We start from the raw sequence: 18100 nt of genomic DNA, 5'->3' as shown, positions 1-18100 counted from the left end.
AAAGTGATGTCATTTATTTTTCAAACTTTTTGAAAAACCTACATGGACTTGTTAATAAAGCTTTTAAAAAGCAACTAATTAAAATAGTTTAATTATTCTTTTTTATTTATTTAATGGTATGTAGTGCTGTTTTATATATACAGGGGTTGGACAAAATAACTGAAACACCTGTCATTTTAGTGTGGGAGGTTTCATGGCTAAATTGGACCAGTCTGGTGGCCAATCTTCATTAATTGCACATTGCACCAGTAAGAGCAGAGTGTGAAGGTTCAATTAGCAGGGTAAGAGCACAGTTTTGCTCAAAATATTGCAATGCACACAACATTATGGGTGACATACCAGAGTTCAAAAGAGGACAAATTGTTGGTGCACGTCTTGCTGGCGCATCTGTGACCAAGACAGCAAGTCTTTGTGATGTATCAAGAGCCACGGTATCCAGGGTAATGTCAGCATACCACCAAGAAGGACAAACCACATCCAACAGGATTAACTGTGGACGCAAAAGGAAGCTGTCTGAAAGGGATGTTCGGGTGCTAACCCGGATTGTATCCAAAAAACATAAAACCACGGCTGCCCAAATCACGGCAGAATTAAATGTGCACCTCAACTCTCCTGTTTCCACCAGAACTGTCCGTCGGGAGCTCCACAGGGTCAATATACACGGCCGGGCTGCTATAGCCAAACCTTTGGTCACTCGTGCCAATGCCAAACGTCGGTTTCAATGGTGCAAGGAGCGCAAATCTTGGGCTGTGGACAATGTGAAACATGTATTGTTCTCTGATGAGTCCACCTTTACTGTTTTCCCCACAACCGGGAGAGTTACGGTGGTTTGGGCTGCCATATCATGGCATTCCCTTGGCCCAATACTTGTGCTAGATGGGCGCGTCACTGCCAAGGACTACCGAACCATTCTGGAGGACCATGTGCATCCAATGGCGGTGCCGTGTATCAGGATGACAATGCACCAATACACACAGCAAGACTGGTGAAAGATTGGTTTGATGAACATGAAAGTGAAGTTGAACATCTCCCATGGCCTGCACAGTCACCAGATCTAAATATTATTGAGCCACTTTGGGGTGTTTTGGAGAAGTGAGTCAGGAAACGTTTTCCTCCACCAGCATCACGTAGTGACCTGGCCACTATCCTGCAAGAAGAATGGCTTAAAATCCCTCTGACCACTGTGCAGGACTTGTATATGTCATTTCCAAGACGAATTGACGCTGTATTGGCCGCAAAAGGAGGCCCTACACCATACTAATAAATTATTGTGGTCTAAAACCAGGTGTTTCAGTTATTTTGTCCAACCCCTGTATATATACTGTATATATATATATATATATATATATATATACAGTGAAGCCCGAAATTATTCATACCCCTGGCAAATTTTGACTTAAAGTTACTTTTATTCAACCAGCAATTTTTTTTTTGGACCGGAAATGACACAGGCGTCTCCCAGAAGATAATAAGACGATGTACAAGAGGCATCATTATGGAAAAAAATATTTCTCAGCTTTTATTTACATTTGAACAAAAAGTGGCATGTCCTAAATTATTCATACCCTTCTCAATAATTAATAGAAAAGCCTTTATTGGCTATTACAGCAATCAAACGCTTCCTATAATTGCTGACCAGCTTTTTGCATGTCTCCACTGGTATTTTTGCCCATTCATCTTTAGCGATGAGCTCCAACTCTTTCAGGTTGGAGGGTCTCCTTGCCATCACCCTGATCTTTAGCTCCCTCCACAGATTCTCAATTGGATTCAAGTCAGGACTCTGGCTGGGCCACTGCAAAATGTTAATGTTTTTGTCCGCTAACCATTTCTTCACCACTTTTGCTGTGTGTTTTGGGTCGTTGTCGTGCTGAAATGTCCACTGGTGCCCAAGGCCAAGTTTCTCTGCAGACTGCCTGATGTTGTTGTTGAGAATCTTGATGTATTGATCTTTTTTCATGATGCCGTTTACTGTGATTAGGTTCCCTGGTCCATTGGCTGAAAAACACCCCCAAATCATTAGGTTCCCACCACCATGTTTGACAGTGGGGATGGTGTTCTTAGGGTTGAAGGCTTCTCCTTTTTTACGCCAAATGAAGGATACATCATTGTGGCCAAACAATTCAATTTTTGTTTAATCTGACCATAAAACAGAAGACCAGAAGTCTTCTTCTTTGTCCAGATGAGCATTTGCAAAGGCCAAGCGAGCTTTTGTGTGCCTTTTCTGGAGAAGTGGCGTCCTCCTTGGTCTGCGTCCGTGGAACCCAGCAGTGTGCAGTGTCCGTTGGACTGTCTGCCTTGAGACGTTGCCACCAGCAGAGCCCAGATTCACCAGGATGGCCTTGGTGGTGATCCTTGGATTCTTTTTCACCTCTCTCACTATCCTCCTGGCCAGCACAGGTGTCACTTTTGGCTTCCGACCACGTCCTCTGAGATTTTCCACAGTGCGGAATGTCTTGTATTTTTTAATAATACTTTGCACTGTAGCCACTGGAACTTGAAAACATTTAGATATGGCCTTATAGCCCTTTCCTGACTTGTGAGCTGCCACAATGCACAGCCGCAGGTCCTTAGTGAGCTCCTTTGTCTTAGCCATGACTGTCCACAAACCAACTGCAGAGAGTTGCTGTTTTTCACCTGTTGAGTTGATTAAAACAGCTGTTCCCAATGAATCAGGGTAATTAGGATGCTTTAGAACAGCTTGGACTATTTGGAATGGTATAGAACTTTGGATTTTCCCATAGACTGTGACAGTTTGCAAAGGGTATGAATAATTTTGGACATGCCACTTTTTCTTCAAATGTAAATAAAAGCTGGGAAATATTTTTTTCCATAATGATGCCTCTTGTACATCGTCTTATTATCTTCTGGAAGACACCTGTGTCATTTCTGGTCAAAAAAAAAATAGCTGGTTGAATAAAAGTAACTTTAAGTCAAAATTTGCCAGGGGTATGAATAATTTCGGGCTTCACTGTATATATATATATATATATATATATATATATATATATATATTATATATATTTTTTTTTAATTTATTTAACCATCTTTTGAGTGTCACAGACTTCATTCCCATCCACGTTTTAGCAAAAGTCCCTCAAGTCTGTCCAGATTATCTTGTTAATAACAGTCTGGCCCCATGAGCGTAGCAGATATTATATCTAACTAGGGCTACTCCAATGTTGCACTAAAGTTACACCCATAAATTTAACATTCATTCATTCATTGTCTCAGGGCTGAATTCCCTGGGTGAAAGGCAGAAAACACACGGGACAGGTTGCCAGTCCATCACAGGGCAAACACATATACACACACACACACACACTCATACGTAGGGGGACTTTAATATTTCCAATGAACCTGACTGCATGTCTTTGGACTGTGGGAGGAAACCGAAGCTCCTGAAGGAAACCCACGCAGACACAGGGAGAACATGCAAACTCCAAACAGAAAGGACCCGGACCGCTCGACCTGGGAATCAAACCCAGAACCTTTTTGCTGTGAGGCGATGGGGCTAGCCACTGAGTATTAAAATCCCTATTGGGAACAGTCTGTCATGGCATTGTAAAAGACATTAGCTGTAAAAAAAATATGAATGCTGTTTCCTGAGAATAATATCAGACTCGTTTATCAGACGCAAGTTTTTATAACTATTGTTGCAATGGATTTTATTTTGGTAAGGGTGCAACATATATATATATATATATATATATATATATATATATATATATATATATATATATATATATATATATATATATATATATATATATATATATATTAGTCATTTGCATAGCTAATTTAGTTAATTTCTTACTGCTATATTGGGAACTGGGATGTCTGATTTTTGAGGAAGCTAAGGATCAAGTTTAAAAGAAAACTGTTTTGAAAAACCTGTGACCCCGCCTCACCTGCTTTTCTTTTTTCCTCTTTTTTTTTATTTTGGTGCTTTTTAGAAAGAAAAACATATCAGACTAAATGTTACTGGCCCTGCACGTTTCTATTTACATCAAGCCCTGGAAAAAAAATACTAATATTAAATGTAACCTATTTTTATAATTTAATTAACTGAAAAAAGGCATTTATATATCTTTTATTGAGAAAAGAAAAAAAAAGTTGGGACATTGGCATGTTTACTACTGTGTTAAATCACCTTTCCTATTACATACACTTTTTAATCGTTTGGGAATTAAGGGTAATAATTGTTGCAGTTCTGCAAATAGAATTTTTGCAAATTCTGAGACAATGGCACCTTTACACATTTGAAAGTCATCCAGACACTCCTATTCCATGCCAGATGTGTCACTGGTAACAGTCTGGATGGTCCTTTTTGTGGCACATATGGCACAATGATGTCCATTTTTCCTCAACACAAAGTAAAATGAGACTAGGGCAGTTGTAGCCTAGCGGTTAAGGTACTGAACTAGTAAGTAGAAGGTTGCTGGTTTAAACCCCTGCATTGCCAGGTTGCCACTGTTGGGCCCTTGAGCAAGGCCCCTAACTCTCAATTGCTTAGAATGTATACTCTAAGTCACTTTGGATAAAAGCTTCTGCTAAATGCCAAAAATGTAAATGTAGACTACAGGACATGTTTCTACTGTATACTGGTCCATCAAAGATGAGCTTGGGTCACAAGAACTCATACGGCATAGAATTGATGTATGGCTTCCTCTATGTAGTGTTTCTGGTTGCATTTTCCGTTGTATTCCCATGCCTACGTGGCTTTATTTATCACAGTATCAAGACGGTTTCTCAAGCAATGCTATCAGAGGGCTTCAACAGTGGTTTCTTTTCTTGCCCTACATCCATAATTTTCCAAAGACCATAATTATTTGCGATCTTGCTTTGAAAAATCTTGAATTTTCGAACTGATTAAAAGTGATTCAATTTGTTTTATTGCATTTTACATAACGTCCCAACTTTTCCAGAAATGGGGCTTGTAAATACCTCTTGTAGTATTAAAACATTTGGCATAAGTAGTACGCCAGCCAGTTTACTAGAGTTTAGTATGAATATGCATAGTATGCCATTTCAAACAGACACTTGCATAGAACAGGGGTATTATTAATTATGGTTAAGCAAAAAAAATCAAAAGACATCATTCATCTAACCCTAAATCAGCCACCACCTAATGTAACCAATGTATCACAATGCATCTCAGAATGAAGTTTAAAGAAAGTTATCTGGGGCACTCGGGTAGCATAGTGATTTAATCCACTAGTCCACCACTGCTGCAATCCTGAGCTTGAATCTTAGCTGTACTATTGAGCTGGCTAGGCATCCAACAGATAAAACAGGGGGAGGAATGGAGGTCAACTGGGTTCCTTTTTGCTGCAAAAAAAGTGCCTTCTGCTAGCTGATCACTAAAGCATGATCTCCCAATGTGATACAGCTCTTTATAAGACTCTCAGGCGCCTTTTGGGAGGAAGCCTCTGAAAGTCTGTGGCTCAACATAGTGCAGAAGAGGTACAAGCACTAAAAGTACTGCAATGAGGGAATTGAAAATAAGTAGATTGGGAGAAATTTGGGACACAATATTAATATTATCAGAAGGGCATTTAAATCTGTAGGAAATGCTCATAGGTTTTAAACCAAAATCTTTAATACTGCACCAAAATCAGACTGTGTGAATGTACGGCTCAGACTGTGACTGTGTAAAAGACAAAACAAAGGCACATAGTGACAGAATGCTTTCACACTATTCTGAGTGCTGGTTCTTTTATCACTGTTCACTCTACAAAGTTTGTCGATGATAAATCATTTAATAAGTTCATAAACCTGCATTGGCTGCATTGAAATTATTTAATGTGTGCATGTATAAATTTGTCTGTTTAGACAAACTTAGCAACCAAGAGCTCACCACCAGTACGTGCAAACAAACCATTAGAATTGGTCTGGTGTTCCTCATGAAGAGTGTTCTTCGTAACTCCTTATTAAAGTATCTTTTCTTTCATACCTCTCCTACATTTGTTACCCACTGGCTCCATGCTCCGACTTCTCTTGCTTTTGGCTCTGTGATATGGTGCTTGGTCCTGGAGAAACGTCCACATGAGCTTTCTGGTGCGTCAGAGCTCTTCGTTTGTAACTGCGTCTCCTCTGGGCTGGTGATCTCATCTGAGCTGTTGTGTTCTGTATCAAGACAAATTGTTGCATTAATTAACTACATGTTACTACATTACACAGATTTCTGTAGAGTATATTTTACTAGTACAGTACAGTATATAGACTGACAATAAGCTGGAGCCAATCCCAGCTTTTCAATGGGCACAAGGCACAGTAACACCCTGAACGGGAAACGACAAAGTAAAAAAATTTTAAACTAAAATCTCCTATTTACAAAAGTTTATTATTATTATTTATTAGAATTTAAACGTCATGTTTGTATCTCCAATTCACCTCACTTGCACGTCTTTGGAGAAACCCCAGAGGAAACCCACACAGACACAGGGACAACATGCAAACTCCACAGAGAAAGGACCCGGACCGCTCCACCTGGGAATCGAACCCAGGACCTTCTTGCTGTGAGGCGACAGTGCTACCCACTGAGCCACCGTGCTACCCTATTCACATAAGTATTCAGATCCTTTGCTGTGGAACTCCAAATTGTGGTCAGGGGCATCCTGTTTTTTTATTATTATTATGAAGATGTAGCTGAACTAGAATTGGAGTCTACCTACTGCAATTTGAACAGATCGGACAAACAGCATATAATTGACAATGCACTGTCAGGATACAAAACCAAGCCATGAAGTGTAGGACCTGTCTGTGGAGTTAAGGCAAGGATATGAACCAAAATCTGATGCTTTAGGTGTTCGCAGAACCACAGTAATCTCAAAGTTTGGTACCACCTTGTACCTTCCTTGAGATGGTCACCTAACAACACAGTATGTTAGAAGATCCCTGGTCAGGTAGGTAAGAATCAAACCAACAGCCATTTTAAAGGGCTCTAAAAGTCATGTGCAAAGATTGAAGAATATGTTGGATGGATGGACAACCATCCAAATGTATTAAGGAACAAAGTAATGCATCCAAATACAAAAATGTCCTTAAATCGTCCAGAGCCGTTTGCAGCACTGACAGCAGCTAGCTGGGCTGGGAGTGACTCAAAAAGGTCCTGCTAGGTTGTCACAGGTATCTGAAGCCATGCAGTGCACCCCACAACTGCTGAAGGGTCCTTCGAGAGCTACGTGCTGGCTCAGATGAAAGTAGGAAGTGTCATATGTGACTTGACTGTTTATATGCACATATGCAAGTCTAATGATGCACTACATGCCATGACAGAAGTTGGCTTCTGCACCTTTTGCTCATAAAAGTCTGTATATATCTTTTTGTCTTTAAAAAAATGCACATCAAGTTTTTATTGCCAAAACAAACTGAAACGTGGCAGGGTGTCTGTACAGAATTTATGTATGGCTTTCTCTTCTCATTTCTCTTACTCACTTTCTCAGCGGACTCTCTTTCTCAGTGTTCAGTGTTTTATCACAGTACTAGTGAGCCCAGGTTTATCACAGTAGCATGACAGCTTCTCATGAAATGCCATTCAATAACTCAAAGATCTTGCACATTCAACAGTGATTACTGGCCTTGCCCTACACTTATTTATTAAGAATATTTTCTTGAATCCTTCCACAATATTATGTATTGTAGGTGGCAAATGACCTAAATTATTTGCAATAGTGCATTGACAAATGTTTAAGAATTTTGGCACAAAGTGGTAGGCCACAAGTTATATTTGCTTGCAAAGACTGAACCTTTAGTGTACCTTCTTTTTATATCCAATCAAAATGAGTATCCTAAATAAGAGTTTTTCAAACCCACATTTTGTCGATGATCTTTTACGTGACCCAGGCAACACAAGCAATGCATCTTACCCTCTCTGTGGTTTACAAGATGTAAAACAGCCTCCATAAGGGGGCATTCGCGTACAAGTTTATTTAATTATTATTATTTTTCTCTGCAACCCACTGACCCAGGGTTTTAAAAACCCTGTCCTAAACAATTTTTTTTTTCTTATTTCACATAATTCCAAATTTTTTTAGTGTGCTGCAGGCATCAATTTTTAAATTTCTCAGAAATTAGGTTTGTATTTTTCCTTGCACAGGTTGATGTGTATCCACAATGAATTCAAGAAATGTACAGAAAAAGAAATGGTAGACATATTTTTGGCAGTAATTTGCTTAAAAATTGATATTAATACCTCTTTATCACTTAGTCTCTCCTCATCATCCAGCTGAATGGACTGCATAAGGGAAAACAGATCCATTCTTCCACTTCTGCTGGGACTTGGCGTCACCTGAGAAAAAACAGTTCAAGTAATACAACCTTTTAGATTTTCAGTGAGACAGAATTTTCGCACTTTGTTTAATATTTTAGCTGCACAGTGCTTAGTATTAATAAAGCAAAATGAGGACAAAAAACAGAATGTAAAAATATAGTTTGTGTCTGACTAAACATGACAATTGAAATTAGTTTTTTCATATTTATTTATTTATTTTCAGTAAACAATGAATGCATTCCTTTCGCAGAGAACATTGGAATCAAGTGGATTAAAGTATCTAATCCATTTACTGGCATGTTTAGCAAGGCAACACAAAGAGAATATACTAAACTCCACACAGTAACTGGAACTTAGGATAGAATCAGGGGAAACTGAAACAGTAAGACACCAGCAGGATCCTGTCACCCTCTCATAGTGCAGTGTGCTAAATATTTATTTATTTATTAGGATTTTAACCCCATGTTTTACACTTTGGTTACATTCATGACAGAAACGGTAGTTACTCGTTACAGTCATAAACTTACATAAACGTTACAGTCATAAAATTTTGTGTCTCCAAATCATGTGACTGCATGTCTTTGGACTGTGGGAGGAAACCGGAGCTCCAGGAAGAAACCCACACAGACACGGGGAGAACATGCAAATTACACATAGAAAGGACCTGGACCGCCCCACCTTGGGATTGAACCCAGGACCTTTTTGCTGTGAGGTAACAAGGCTACCCATTGAGCCACCCCAGTGTGCTAAATAAAATACTAAAATAGTACATAAATATTACAAAATCAAAAATGTTGTGATTTGAACAGTTTACCTTGTCACTCTCATGGACAGTGATCACAGGTGTGACTACCTCTTGTGTTGCAATATCACAGACACTTGACTCCTCAAATACCTATAAAAAATGAGAAAGGTTAAAACGGAGTAGGTACAAATGAAGTGAAACATGATTAACAGTGATCCAGTTATGGATATTCAGAAGACTAATATTACTAAAAGGTTAGAAAAAAGAACAACAACCTTGTATATACAAGGGGTGTGTTCGAAAACCTAGTGAGCTCTCTACATAAACAGCATTTTATGTCATCCTACGCACGCTCCTGAGAAGAAGGCTGTTCGAATTCTTAGATACCTTAAAATGCTGCCTTACTCTGAAGCGATAAGCTGACTGAATGATGAGGGGGCGTCCGATGCTCCCTTACCAGTGAAGGCAATCCCAGCTTAAATTCTCAACAATTTTTAATTTCTATAAAGGTGAACAAGTGTTATTTATTTGCAAATTCGGGCTTGTCAGTGACAGTTACCGTTTTCGATAAACTGAGGGAGATGTTAGCTGGCATGCTGGCATGTGCCGCCTCATTCCACTGGTTTATATGGCCTTAGGCTAACTGTGTTAGCTTAGCAGGCAAAAACTATGGTGATGTAATTGTGGTAATCGCTGTCTAAGTAGTGTGTCTGAATAATCTGCCTTATTGCAAGTCAATGATTTATTAGAATCCTCTCTACTTAGGCAGCTTAGACCACAAGGTAGCTCACTAGGTTTTCGACCCTCTCCAGTTTTACTTCCACGTGTTTTTTCACAGGTAAATCACATGAAGACAGTTACATGATACTTACATATTTTTCCTCCTCATCCTCCTCAAAGCTTTCTTCTTCCTCTGGACTTTCTTCTTCTTGTTCATCATCACCTTGCTCTTCCTCACTCACTTCATTCTGCCCCTGCTTTTGGGCTGCTTTAACCTGAGAATCCGATTTAGACTTTCGCCTCCAGAGGGCGCTGTGACGTTGTCTGCTGCAAATATTCACCAGATGAATATTTAAAATCGTTAAAATCGCCCAGCCGAAAGCATTTCAGCCACACCACAAAGAATGTCGACGATAACACCTTTCAGTTTGCTACAAACCTTGCCACAAATTTGATAAAAATATAAAAATAAGTTTGTTGTTAAAATAAAAGAAGCTTATACATTTTTTATACAAAATTAATCGTTTAGATTAATCCACTAATCGATAAAATATAGTCTATAGATTAATCGATAGAAAAATAGTTGTTAAAGGCAGCCCTACTTTAAAGGTCATCAGATCGCTGTATTGTTCACACTACACAACTTGCTATCTTGTAATAGGGAATCTTTAGGTCATTATGGTTTGCATGCTACTTGACTGATCAGAGATGGGGGTTACACAATCTTTCACCAGGAATAATAACAAGTCTATCTGGTCTACAAAATAGGTTTTGTCACATAAGCAAGAAGTGACAAAGTATGACGCAATATCATGCAGGAGACTGGATTTTTTCCTTCCAAATATGGACAACAGCAAGAAGCGAGCGATGCAAGTTGTTTGTGCGCTGATATGCAGCAAAAACAGGGGGGGGGGATAAAAATATGGGTGCAGGGGATTGGGATATGCAGCCAACAGGAGTTGTCTGTTCTGCTGTGAAAACATAGGTATTATGGTTTGGCATGGACGATAAGGTTACACATACTGTAAAGCTTGTGTGTATGCCAATCTCTTCAGATAGAAACTATGTTTTTCTTTAGACATGCCTGTTGATGCTTATACAACTTCTATTTCGGGTTTCCCTGTCTTCTATAACTTGTGTTCTCATTGGCTGTAGATCAACACTACTCATAACCTGGTAGCAACACTTTACATTACAGGTAATTAGGCCCTACCTAATTTACGGCCGTAAATGACCTGTTTCCCATGAAATGAACCGTTTCCCGTGTAATATGCAAATTGCTGTGAAATTCGCATAGCGTCTGAAATGTGAGGTGCAATATGCAATATGAGACGCTCCTAGCAATCATATGGTAATTACGTTAGTGTAACAGACTTTTCTGTGGTGTAGTGTGCTGACAATGTTTGATGTAAGTGTTTAAGCATTATGTGCATTTTGTCCTTTTGGGGGATTTAATGTGCTGCGCCTCAAAAGAACAAGTTCAGTAAAATATTATGTTCCTAATAGTTTGTCTATGTACAGTTTATTTCTTACTTTATAAACTCAGCAAACTTTGAAGATGCTTGGTTACGCTAGAAATCGGTGAGACGAAATGTCCAAGATGTTGAAGTGTAAATCAGCTAAAAACACGACTCGGGTACCTGAGTTTGGAAAACTCTCAACCAATTCTGTGGATGCAGAAGGGGCGGTGGTGTGAAAACATGGGCAAATTTCATCGTCTTTCATCTATTAAAGTGGGCTGTGCTGTGTATTGTAGCTTCCATTTATTTTATCGTTCAATTTAGTAAAAATTTAGAGTGTTATATAATGACTGCTGTGAAATTTTTTTTGGTTTTTGCAAAACAAGGTCTGTAAAATGAAGCACATTTTGCTGTGAACTTAGTAGGGCCCTAACTATAGAATTTGGACTCTCTTGAAGGTCCAGATATTTAGCATGCTAGATATTCGAGATCTTCGAGTTCAATTTGATTGAACTTTGAACCACTTTGCCACTAACCTTTTCAAAGTGCCTACAATGAGACAAACTGTTTGATATGACTTGGTGAAAGCGAGCAGTACAAACATAAAACTTCTCAACATTTCTCAGTACCTGAGCTGTATAACACAACTAACAAAACCCTACTGTCCACCCAACAGGCTTTTAAACTCAGTGCAGTACTGTAAATAATCAGCATTAACCTAAATAATTACCCAAAATATGTCTTGTCCTTTTTTCTAACTAAAACTTCCAACTGTATCTCAGGCAATCCCACATGGGGTTATGACCCCAAGAATAAAACTCTAGACATGCTTATCATGACAATAAAACACAAAACATCTATTTGGGTGAGTGTATGTATGCATGCGTGTGTTCGTGTGAGAGATACCTGGCACTGAGGATGCCACTGTACGTCTGTAACTGTCTGAGGAAGCTATCATTGGGCTGAACGATGGGCCTGCATTCTCTGACATGGGTGTATGCTTCTTCAAATGTCCAGCCCTGCTGCTTCATTAGAAATGCAATCACAGTAGAGGCAGAGCGAGACACTCCCATCTTGCAGTGCACCAGTACAGCCTGACCACGCTTCCTATGTTAATATAAGACAGTAAATATTTACCATAACACATCACACAGCATAGATTAAATAACTCAATAAATCAAGCAGTAAAACAGTCTAATGAGCTAAGCCACCACTTATAAACCTTGGTTCAAGTTTTAGCTGTACCACTGGCTTAGTGGGGCACTTAAAAGGCACAATTGGTCGTGTCTGAAATAAAGTAATTGGGAGTCACCACACTGTTGCTGCAACAGTGACACCTACTGTCTAGTCTTGGCTTCAACTTAAGCATTGAAGGAATACAAAGAACATAGTGTGTTTCTCTATTAATGTTAAAGTTTTAGTAGGAATTCTTTGCTGTTCAATCTAATTGAACTTTGAACCAGTTTGCAACTAACCTTTTCAAATTGCCTACAATGAGACAAAGTGATATGACTGTTTGATAGCCAGCAGTACAAACATTGAGGAGAAGCTGATTCTCAACATTTCTCAGTATCTAAGCTGTATAACACAACTTTAAAGTGTAGCACAACACAGTGAGGAAAAATATAGCTATACTTAGATACATGTGGATGGTTTTCAAATTTAAAAGTGAGAATTTAGATTATTTACTATATACAACCCCAAATCAGAAACAGTACAGGAAAAAGGAGGCATCTGCTCTTGGCAAAGGTAAGTCACACTGCAGTGATCGCAGCGTTAATTCAGAAAAGTACATTGACATTTCAGAGCAACATATGCTGCCTTCAAGACGTCATCTTTACCAGGGACGTTCAAGCATTTTTCAACAAGACAATGCAAAACCACATGCTGCACACATTACAAAGCCATGCGGAAGAAGAGGGTACGGGTACTGGACTGGCCTGCCTGCAGTCCTGACCTGTCCTCAAAAGAGAATGTGTGAAGAATTTAAAACAAAAATGCCATGACAGGCGCCCAGGTGGCGCAGCGGGATATTCCACTGATGCACCAGCACCGAGTTTCTGAACTCCCGGGTTCGAGGCTCGTTGTTGCCACCGGTCGGCTGGGCGCCATCTGGCGGGCATAATAGGCAGTGCCTGCAGCAGATACAAATTGGCCACCGTATCTGCAGGGTGGGGACCGGACTATGTGTGGGTGGGTGGGTCTTCGCTGTGTAAGGACCCTGATTGGCAGAAGAGACACCCGTGCAGGAAGCACGGACGAGAAGTGGAGGGCTGTACACGTGTAAAGAAGGCGTGGGAAGCTGCGTGCTCTCCTTGGATGCAAATCTGGAGTCTGTCAGCAGCGGAAGACAAATTGGATGCGCTAAATCGGAAGGAAAAATGGGGAGACAAATGCATAAAAAAAAATATATATGCCATGACAACCCCGTACTGTTGCACACCTTAACATTTACATTTTTGGCATTTAGCAGACGCGACTTAAGCGACTTACGGTACTGTGACAGTATACAGTCTAAGCAATTGAGGGTTAAGGGCCCTGATCAAGGGCCCAACAGGGGCAACCTGGCAGTGGTGAAGTTTGAACCAGCGACCTTTTGATTACTAGTCCAGTAACTTAACCACTAGGCTACAACTGCATTAAGATGTGAATACCACCTGAAACACTTTTTTGTTTGGTATTATTGTTGGCAAAATGTGTTTCAAGTGTGGTAAAAAGGAATGGCAACATAACAAAGCGGTAAATGTTTTACCGTCCCAACTTTTTTGAATGTGTTGTTCCTGAAATGCAGGAATGGATGTTTGTTAATGAATGAAATGAAGTTGACCAGACAAAACATGAAATACCTTGGGTTCAAACTGTCTACAATTAAATAAAAATCAAAGTAAATGTAAGAAACACTACATTTTTCTTTTTTATCTGCATTTTTCATGCTGTCCCAACTTTTTTTTACGATTTTAACCTTTGACGAGGTCACAGCTATTAGTTTGTTGTTTACCTGGCTTCATTAATAAACACATATGTGCTGTTCCAGTGTGAGAGCAGGTCTGTTGACTCCACATCATAAACCCGGACATTCATGTAGGTGAAGGATTCTGGGAAAAAGTTATCAATCTCCATGGTGACATTGAGAATGTAGCTAACACTGCAAAAACAAATCAAATAACACTGTTTGAAAATACATTTTTATCCAGTTACTTACTTAACAGTAATGCAAAGTAAAGCGCATACTTGTTTTTCTGAAGCTCTTCAAAGTTTGCAGCATTCCATTCTGAGCCCTACACACAACAAAAGGACAAATATATCAACTGTGTCATTGTGCTGCCCTTTTTCTACAAGGAATTCCCCATACGCAGAAGCAGTATTTTCCTTTTTGTTAAGCAGGGCTGTTAAATTTGTTGACAGGTAAGCCTTGCTAAAAAATGCATGGCCCACTAGAGCTATAGTGTATGTGTGGTTTGTGTTCATAATCAATAGACCATTTGATTAGGTACATTCACTTTCCATAAACACCCATCAGCCATAACATTAAAACCACCTCTCTGTTTCTCTGTCCATTTTATCAGCTCCATTTACCATATAGAAGCACTTTGTAGTTCTACAATTACTGACTGTAGTCCATCTGTTTCTCTGCATGCTTTGTTAGCCCTTTTTCATGCTGTTCTTCAATGGTCAGGACCTCCACAGGACCACTACAGAGTAGGTATTATTTAGGTGGTGGATCATTCTCAGCACTGCAGTGACACTGACATGGTGGTGGTATGTTATTGTGTGTTGTGCTGGTATGAGTGGATAAGACACAGCAATGCTGCTGGAGTTTTTAAACACATCACTGTCACTGCTGGATTGAGAATAGTCCACCAACCAAAAATATATCCAGCCGACAGCGCCCCGTGGGCAGCGTCCTGTGACCACTGATGAAGGTCTAGAAGATGACCAACTTAAACAGCAGCAATAGATGAGCGATCGTCTCTGACTTTACATCTACAGGGTGGACCAACTAGGTAGGAGTGTCTATTAGAGTGGACAGTGAGTGGACTCCAGCAGCGCTGCTCTGTCTGATCCACTTATACCAGCACAACACACACTAACACACCACCACCATGTCAGTGTCACTGCAGTGCTGAGAATGATCCACCACCTAAATAATATCTGCTCTGTAGTAGTCCTGACCATTGAAGAATAGGGTGAAAGCAGTCTAAAAAGTATGTAGAGAAACAGATGGACTACAGTTAGTAATTGTAGAGCTTCAAAGTGCTTCTATATGGTAAGTGGAGCTGATAAAATGGACAGTGAGTGTAGAAACAAGAAGGTGGTTTTAATATTATGGCTGATCAGTGTACATGTATTGGACATATTAGGAGCTACTTTATAGATGCACTTTTTGAGTATACAGTTACTAACTGGTATAACTGGTAACTCATACTAAATAGTAACTGGTTCCAATAAACAGAATAAAATACATGACTGAAATGAAATATCAACAATGTCATTCCAAGCTTGACAGTGAAATGATCTCTTGTAATCGGGAGTCTTGTAAGTCATTGCGGTTTTCACACTACACGATAGATCAAGGATAGGGGGTCACACACTACCCTATTTATCACCATGAGGAATCTCAGATGAGTCAGCTATGCCAAATCAGATATGCAGATCAGAATGCATAAACATTCTAAACATACCTACATGATCAGCCAGAGGAAGAAAAGAAATCACACTTTTTAAAGTTTCAGAGTTTTATATCATTCTATATTGTAACATATACAATGAATAACCTAGAAAGGCTGCCTACTGCTATTTCCCTAATGTATAGCAAGGTCTGATTTCCATTCAGTTCCATACAGACTGTACATTTTGCAAATGCTAGGGGGATGTTTTCACTGCATTTCAATCCATGTAATTTGTTTCCATGAAGACAAATTCAAATTAAAAGCCAATATCCAAGATTCAATGATGGGGACATAAGAAGCACGTTAAAAAAGTAACAATATGCAGAGCTGCTTTATTCTTACCAAGTAAAGGTAGTCTAAGATTTTGGATGGTTTGTCCATCTGTGCCATGGTCACCATCATTTCATTGTCAATATACTCCTTGTAATTCTTCATGTCCAAGCCGAGTCTTTCCTCTAGTGCACATCGAACCTGCATTTAAAAAAAGAAAATCTTTAATATTCTATACCAGGAAGGAATTGGCATCCCAATGTACTTTTGTTCTTTACAATAGAAACATTTTAATCAATGTCCCTTTACGTTCTAATCACACAAAACCAAGACTTTTAAAGGTGTTTTTCTTAAAATCAGTAATAGAGTTTACTTATTTGAAGGAAGACATCTGCTTTAGGGGTGATTATCTGTGAGCAGCCTGTTTGATGCCTTCTGCACAAAGAAGCAGGAAATCCATTTTCTTCAACAAGTCAAACCCAGATAGTGACCAAAGACAATTACTACCTCCTTATTCTTCCTGACTGATTCTTCTCTAGTTTTGCTAGTGTCTGAAGGCGATACATGTTTAGCCCATTCAGGTTGCAAAGGTAGTTCAGCTCCTCCAGGACACTGGCCGTTAAACAAGAAGAGCTAGACGGGGCCATAGAAGGGCATCAAGCCAAAAGGAGTGATATTTGCTCCTTTGTGCAAGGAGGAACAGGAGGAACACTGTCAAAGCCCTAAAAATGACTTCCAGCAGGATACTGGTCTGCATGTTTCTGACTCTCTGTGGCATGAGGGCCCGACACCCTCTAATGGGACCTGTGCTAGTGGGATCCAGTATGACCCGTTTATTGGTGAGCCAGGGATGGTCTCAGAAGGCATATCATTAGAGGGTCACACAAACCTCCATGTGATAGCCAACAGTACCCTGACTGCTTTTTAGTACAGGAATGAAATCTATAGAGCCACTGTTAGTGCAGTGGTTCAGTGGGCTCTGGGTTTCTCCTGCTGTCCGGCTGCATGCAACTTCATCTGACACTGCCAAGTGGCACCACAGACTGTCCAGGAGCTCACTGATGCCCTGATCCACATCAGGGAACTGTCCGCCATCTCATCAGGTACATGCTCCTTGTCAGGAGTGCATGGCAATCTCCCCTCTTCCCACCAAGATAGCCAAACATGTCTGTATAGATGTCCAGATGGCCAATAGCTGAGATCCTGAGATCCTTTTTCAATCAGCTGTGGTTAACGTAACAGACCATGGTGCCACCTGAGAGCTGATAACTTGTAACTTACTCTGATAGGGCCTTTTTGTTTGTGAAAATGTCGTCTTTAGGACTCATTTTCATTAGATATGCCTATGACACTGCTTTTACAACTTACATAGTTTTATAGTGCTGGATGAACACTTGAAAATATACACCGATCAGCCATAACATTAAAACCACCTCCTTGTTTCTACACTCACTGTCCATTTTATCAGCTCCACAACTCATCATATAGAATCACTTTGTAATTCTACAATTACTGACTGTAGTCTATTTGTTCCTCTGCATACTTTTTTACCCTGCTTTCACCCTGTTCTTCAATGGTCAGGACCCCAACAGGACCACCACAGAGCAGGTATTATTTAGGTGGTGGATCATTCTCAGCACTGCAGTGACACTGACATGGTGGTGGTGTGTTAGTGTGTGTTGTGCTGGTATGAGTGGATAAGACACAGCAGCGCTGCTGGAGTTTTTAAACACCTCACTGTCACTGCTGGACTGAGAATAGTCCACCAACCAAAAATATATCCAGCCAACAGCACCCCATGGGCAGTGTACTGTGACCACTGGTGAAGGTTTAGAAGATGACCAACTTTAACAGCAGCAATAGATGAGCAATGGTCTCTGACTTTATATCTACAAGGCGGACCAGCTAGGTAGGAGTGTGTAATAGAGTGGACAGTGAGTGGACACAGTGTTTAAAAACTCCA

The 18100-nt window shown here is 39.9% G+C and overlaps 1 protein-coding gene across 1 annotated transcript in view; it reads right to left on the bottom strand.

Moving 5' to 3' along the window:
- Positions 1–5645: 5645 nt before the first annotated feature.
- si:ch211-203d1.3 (protein phosphatase Slingshot homolog 3) overlaps positions 5646–18100 on the bottom strand; it is a 30514-nt gene continuing 18059 nt past the window's right edge. The window contains exons 8-15 of the mRNA XM_062999875.1: positions 16210–16338; positions 14429–14475; positions 14196–14342; positions 12104–12304; positions 9890–10064; positions 9087–9167; positions 8195–8290; positions 5646–6126 (exon numbers count right to left, since the gene is read on the bottom strand). Coding sequence (XP_062855945.1) covers positions 5968–6126; positions 8195–8290; positions 9087–9167; positions 9890–10064; positions 12104–12304; positions 14196–14342; positions 14429–14475; positions 16210–16338 — 1035 coding nt within the window. The 3' untranslated portion in view covers positions 5646–5967. The remainder of the gene's footprint in view (positions 6127–8194; positions 8291–9086; positions 9168–9889; positions 10065–12103; positions 12305–14195; positions 14343–14428; positions 14476–16209; positions 16339–18100) is intronic.

The sequence above is a fragment of the Trichomycterus rosablanca genome, chromosome 8, assembly GCF_030014385.1.
Source record: "Trichomycterus rosablanca isolate fTriRos1 chromosome 8, fTriRos1.hap1, whole genome shotgun sequence".
Lineage (NCBI taxonomy): Eukaryota > Metazoa > Chordata > Actinopteri > Siluriformes > Trichomycteridae > Trichomycterus > Trichomycterus rosablanca.
Note: the sequence above shows the minus strand (reverse complement) of the source record. Positions and strands in the feature narration are given on the sequence as shown.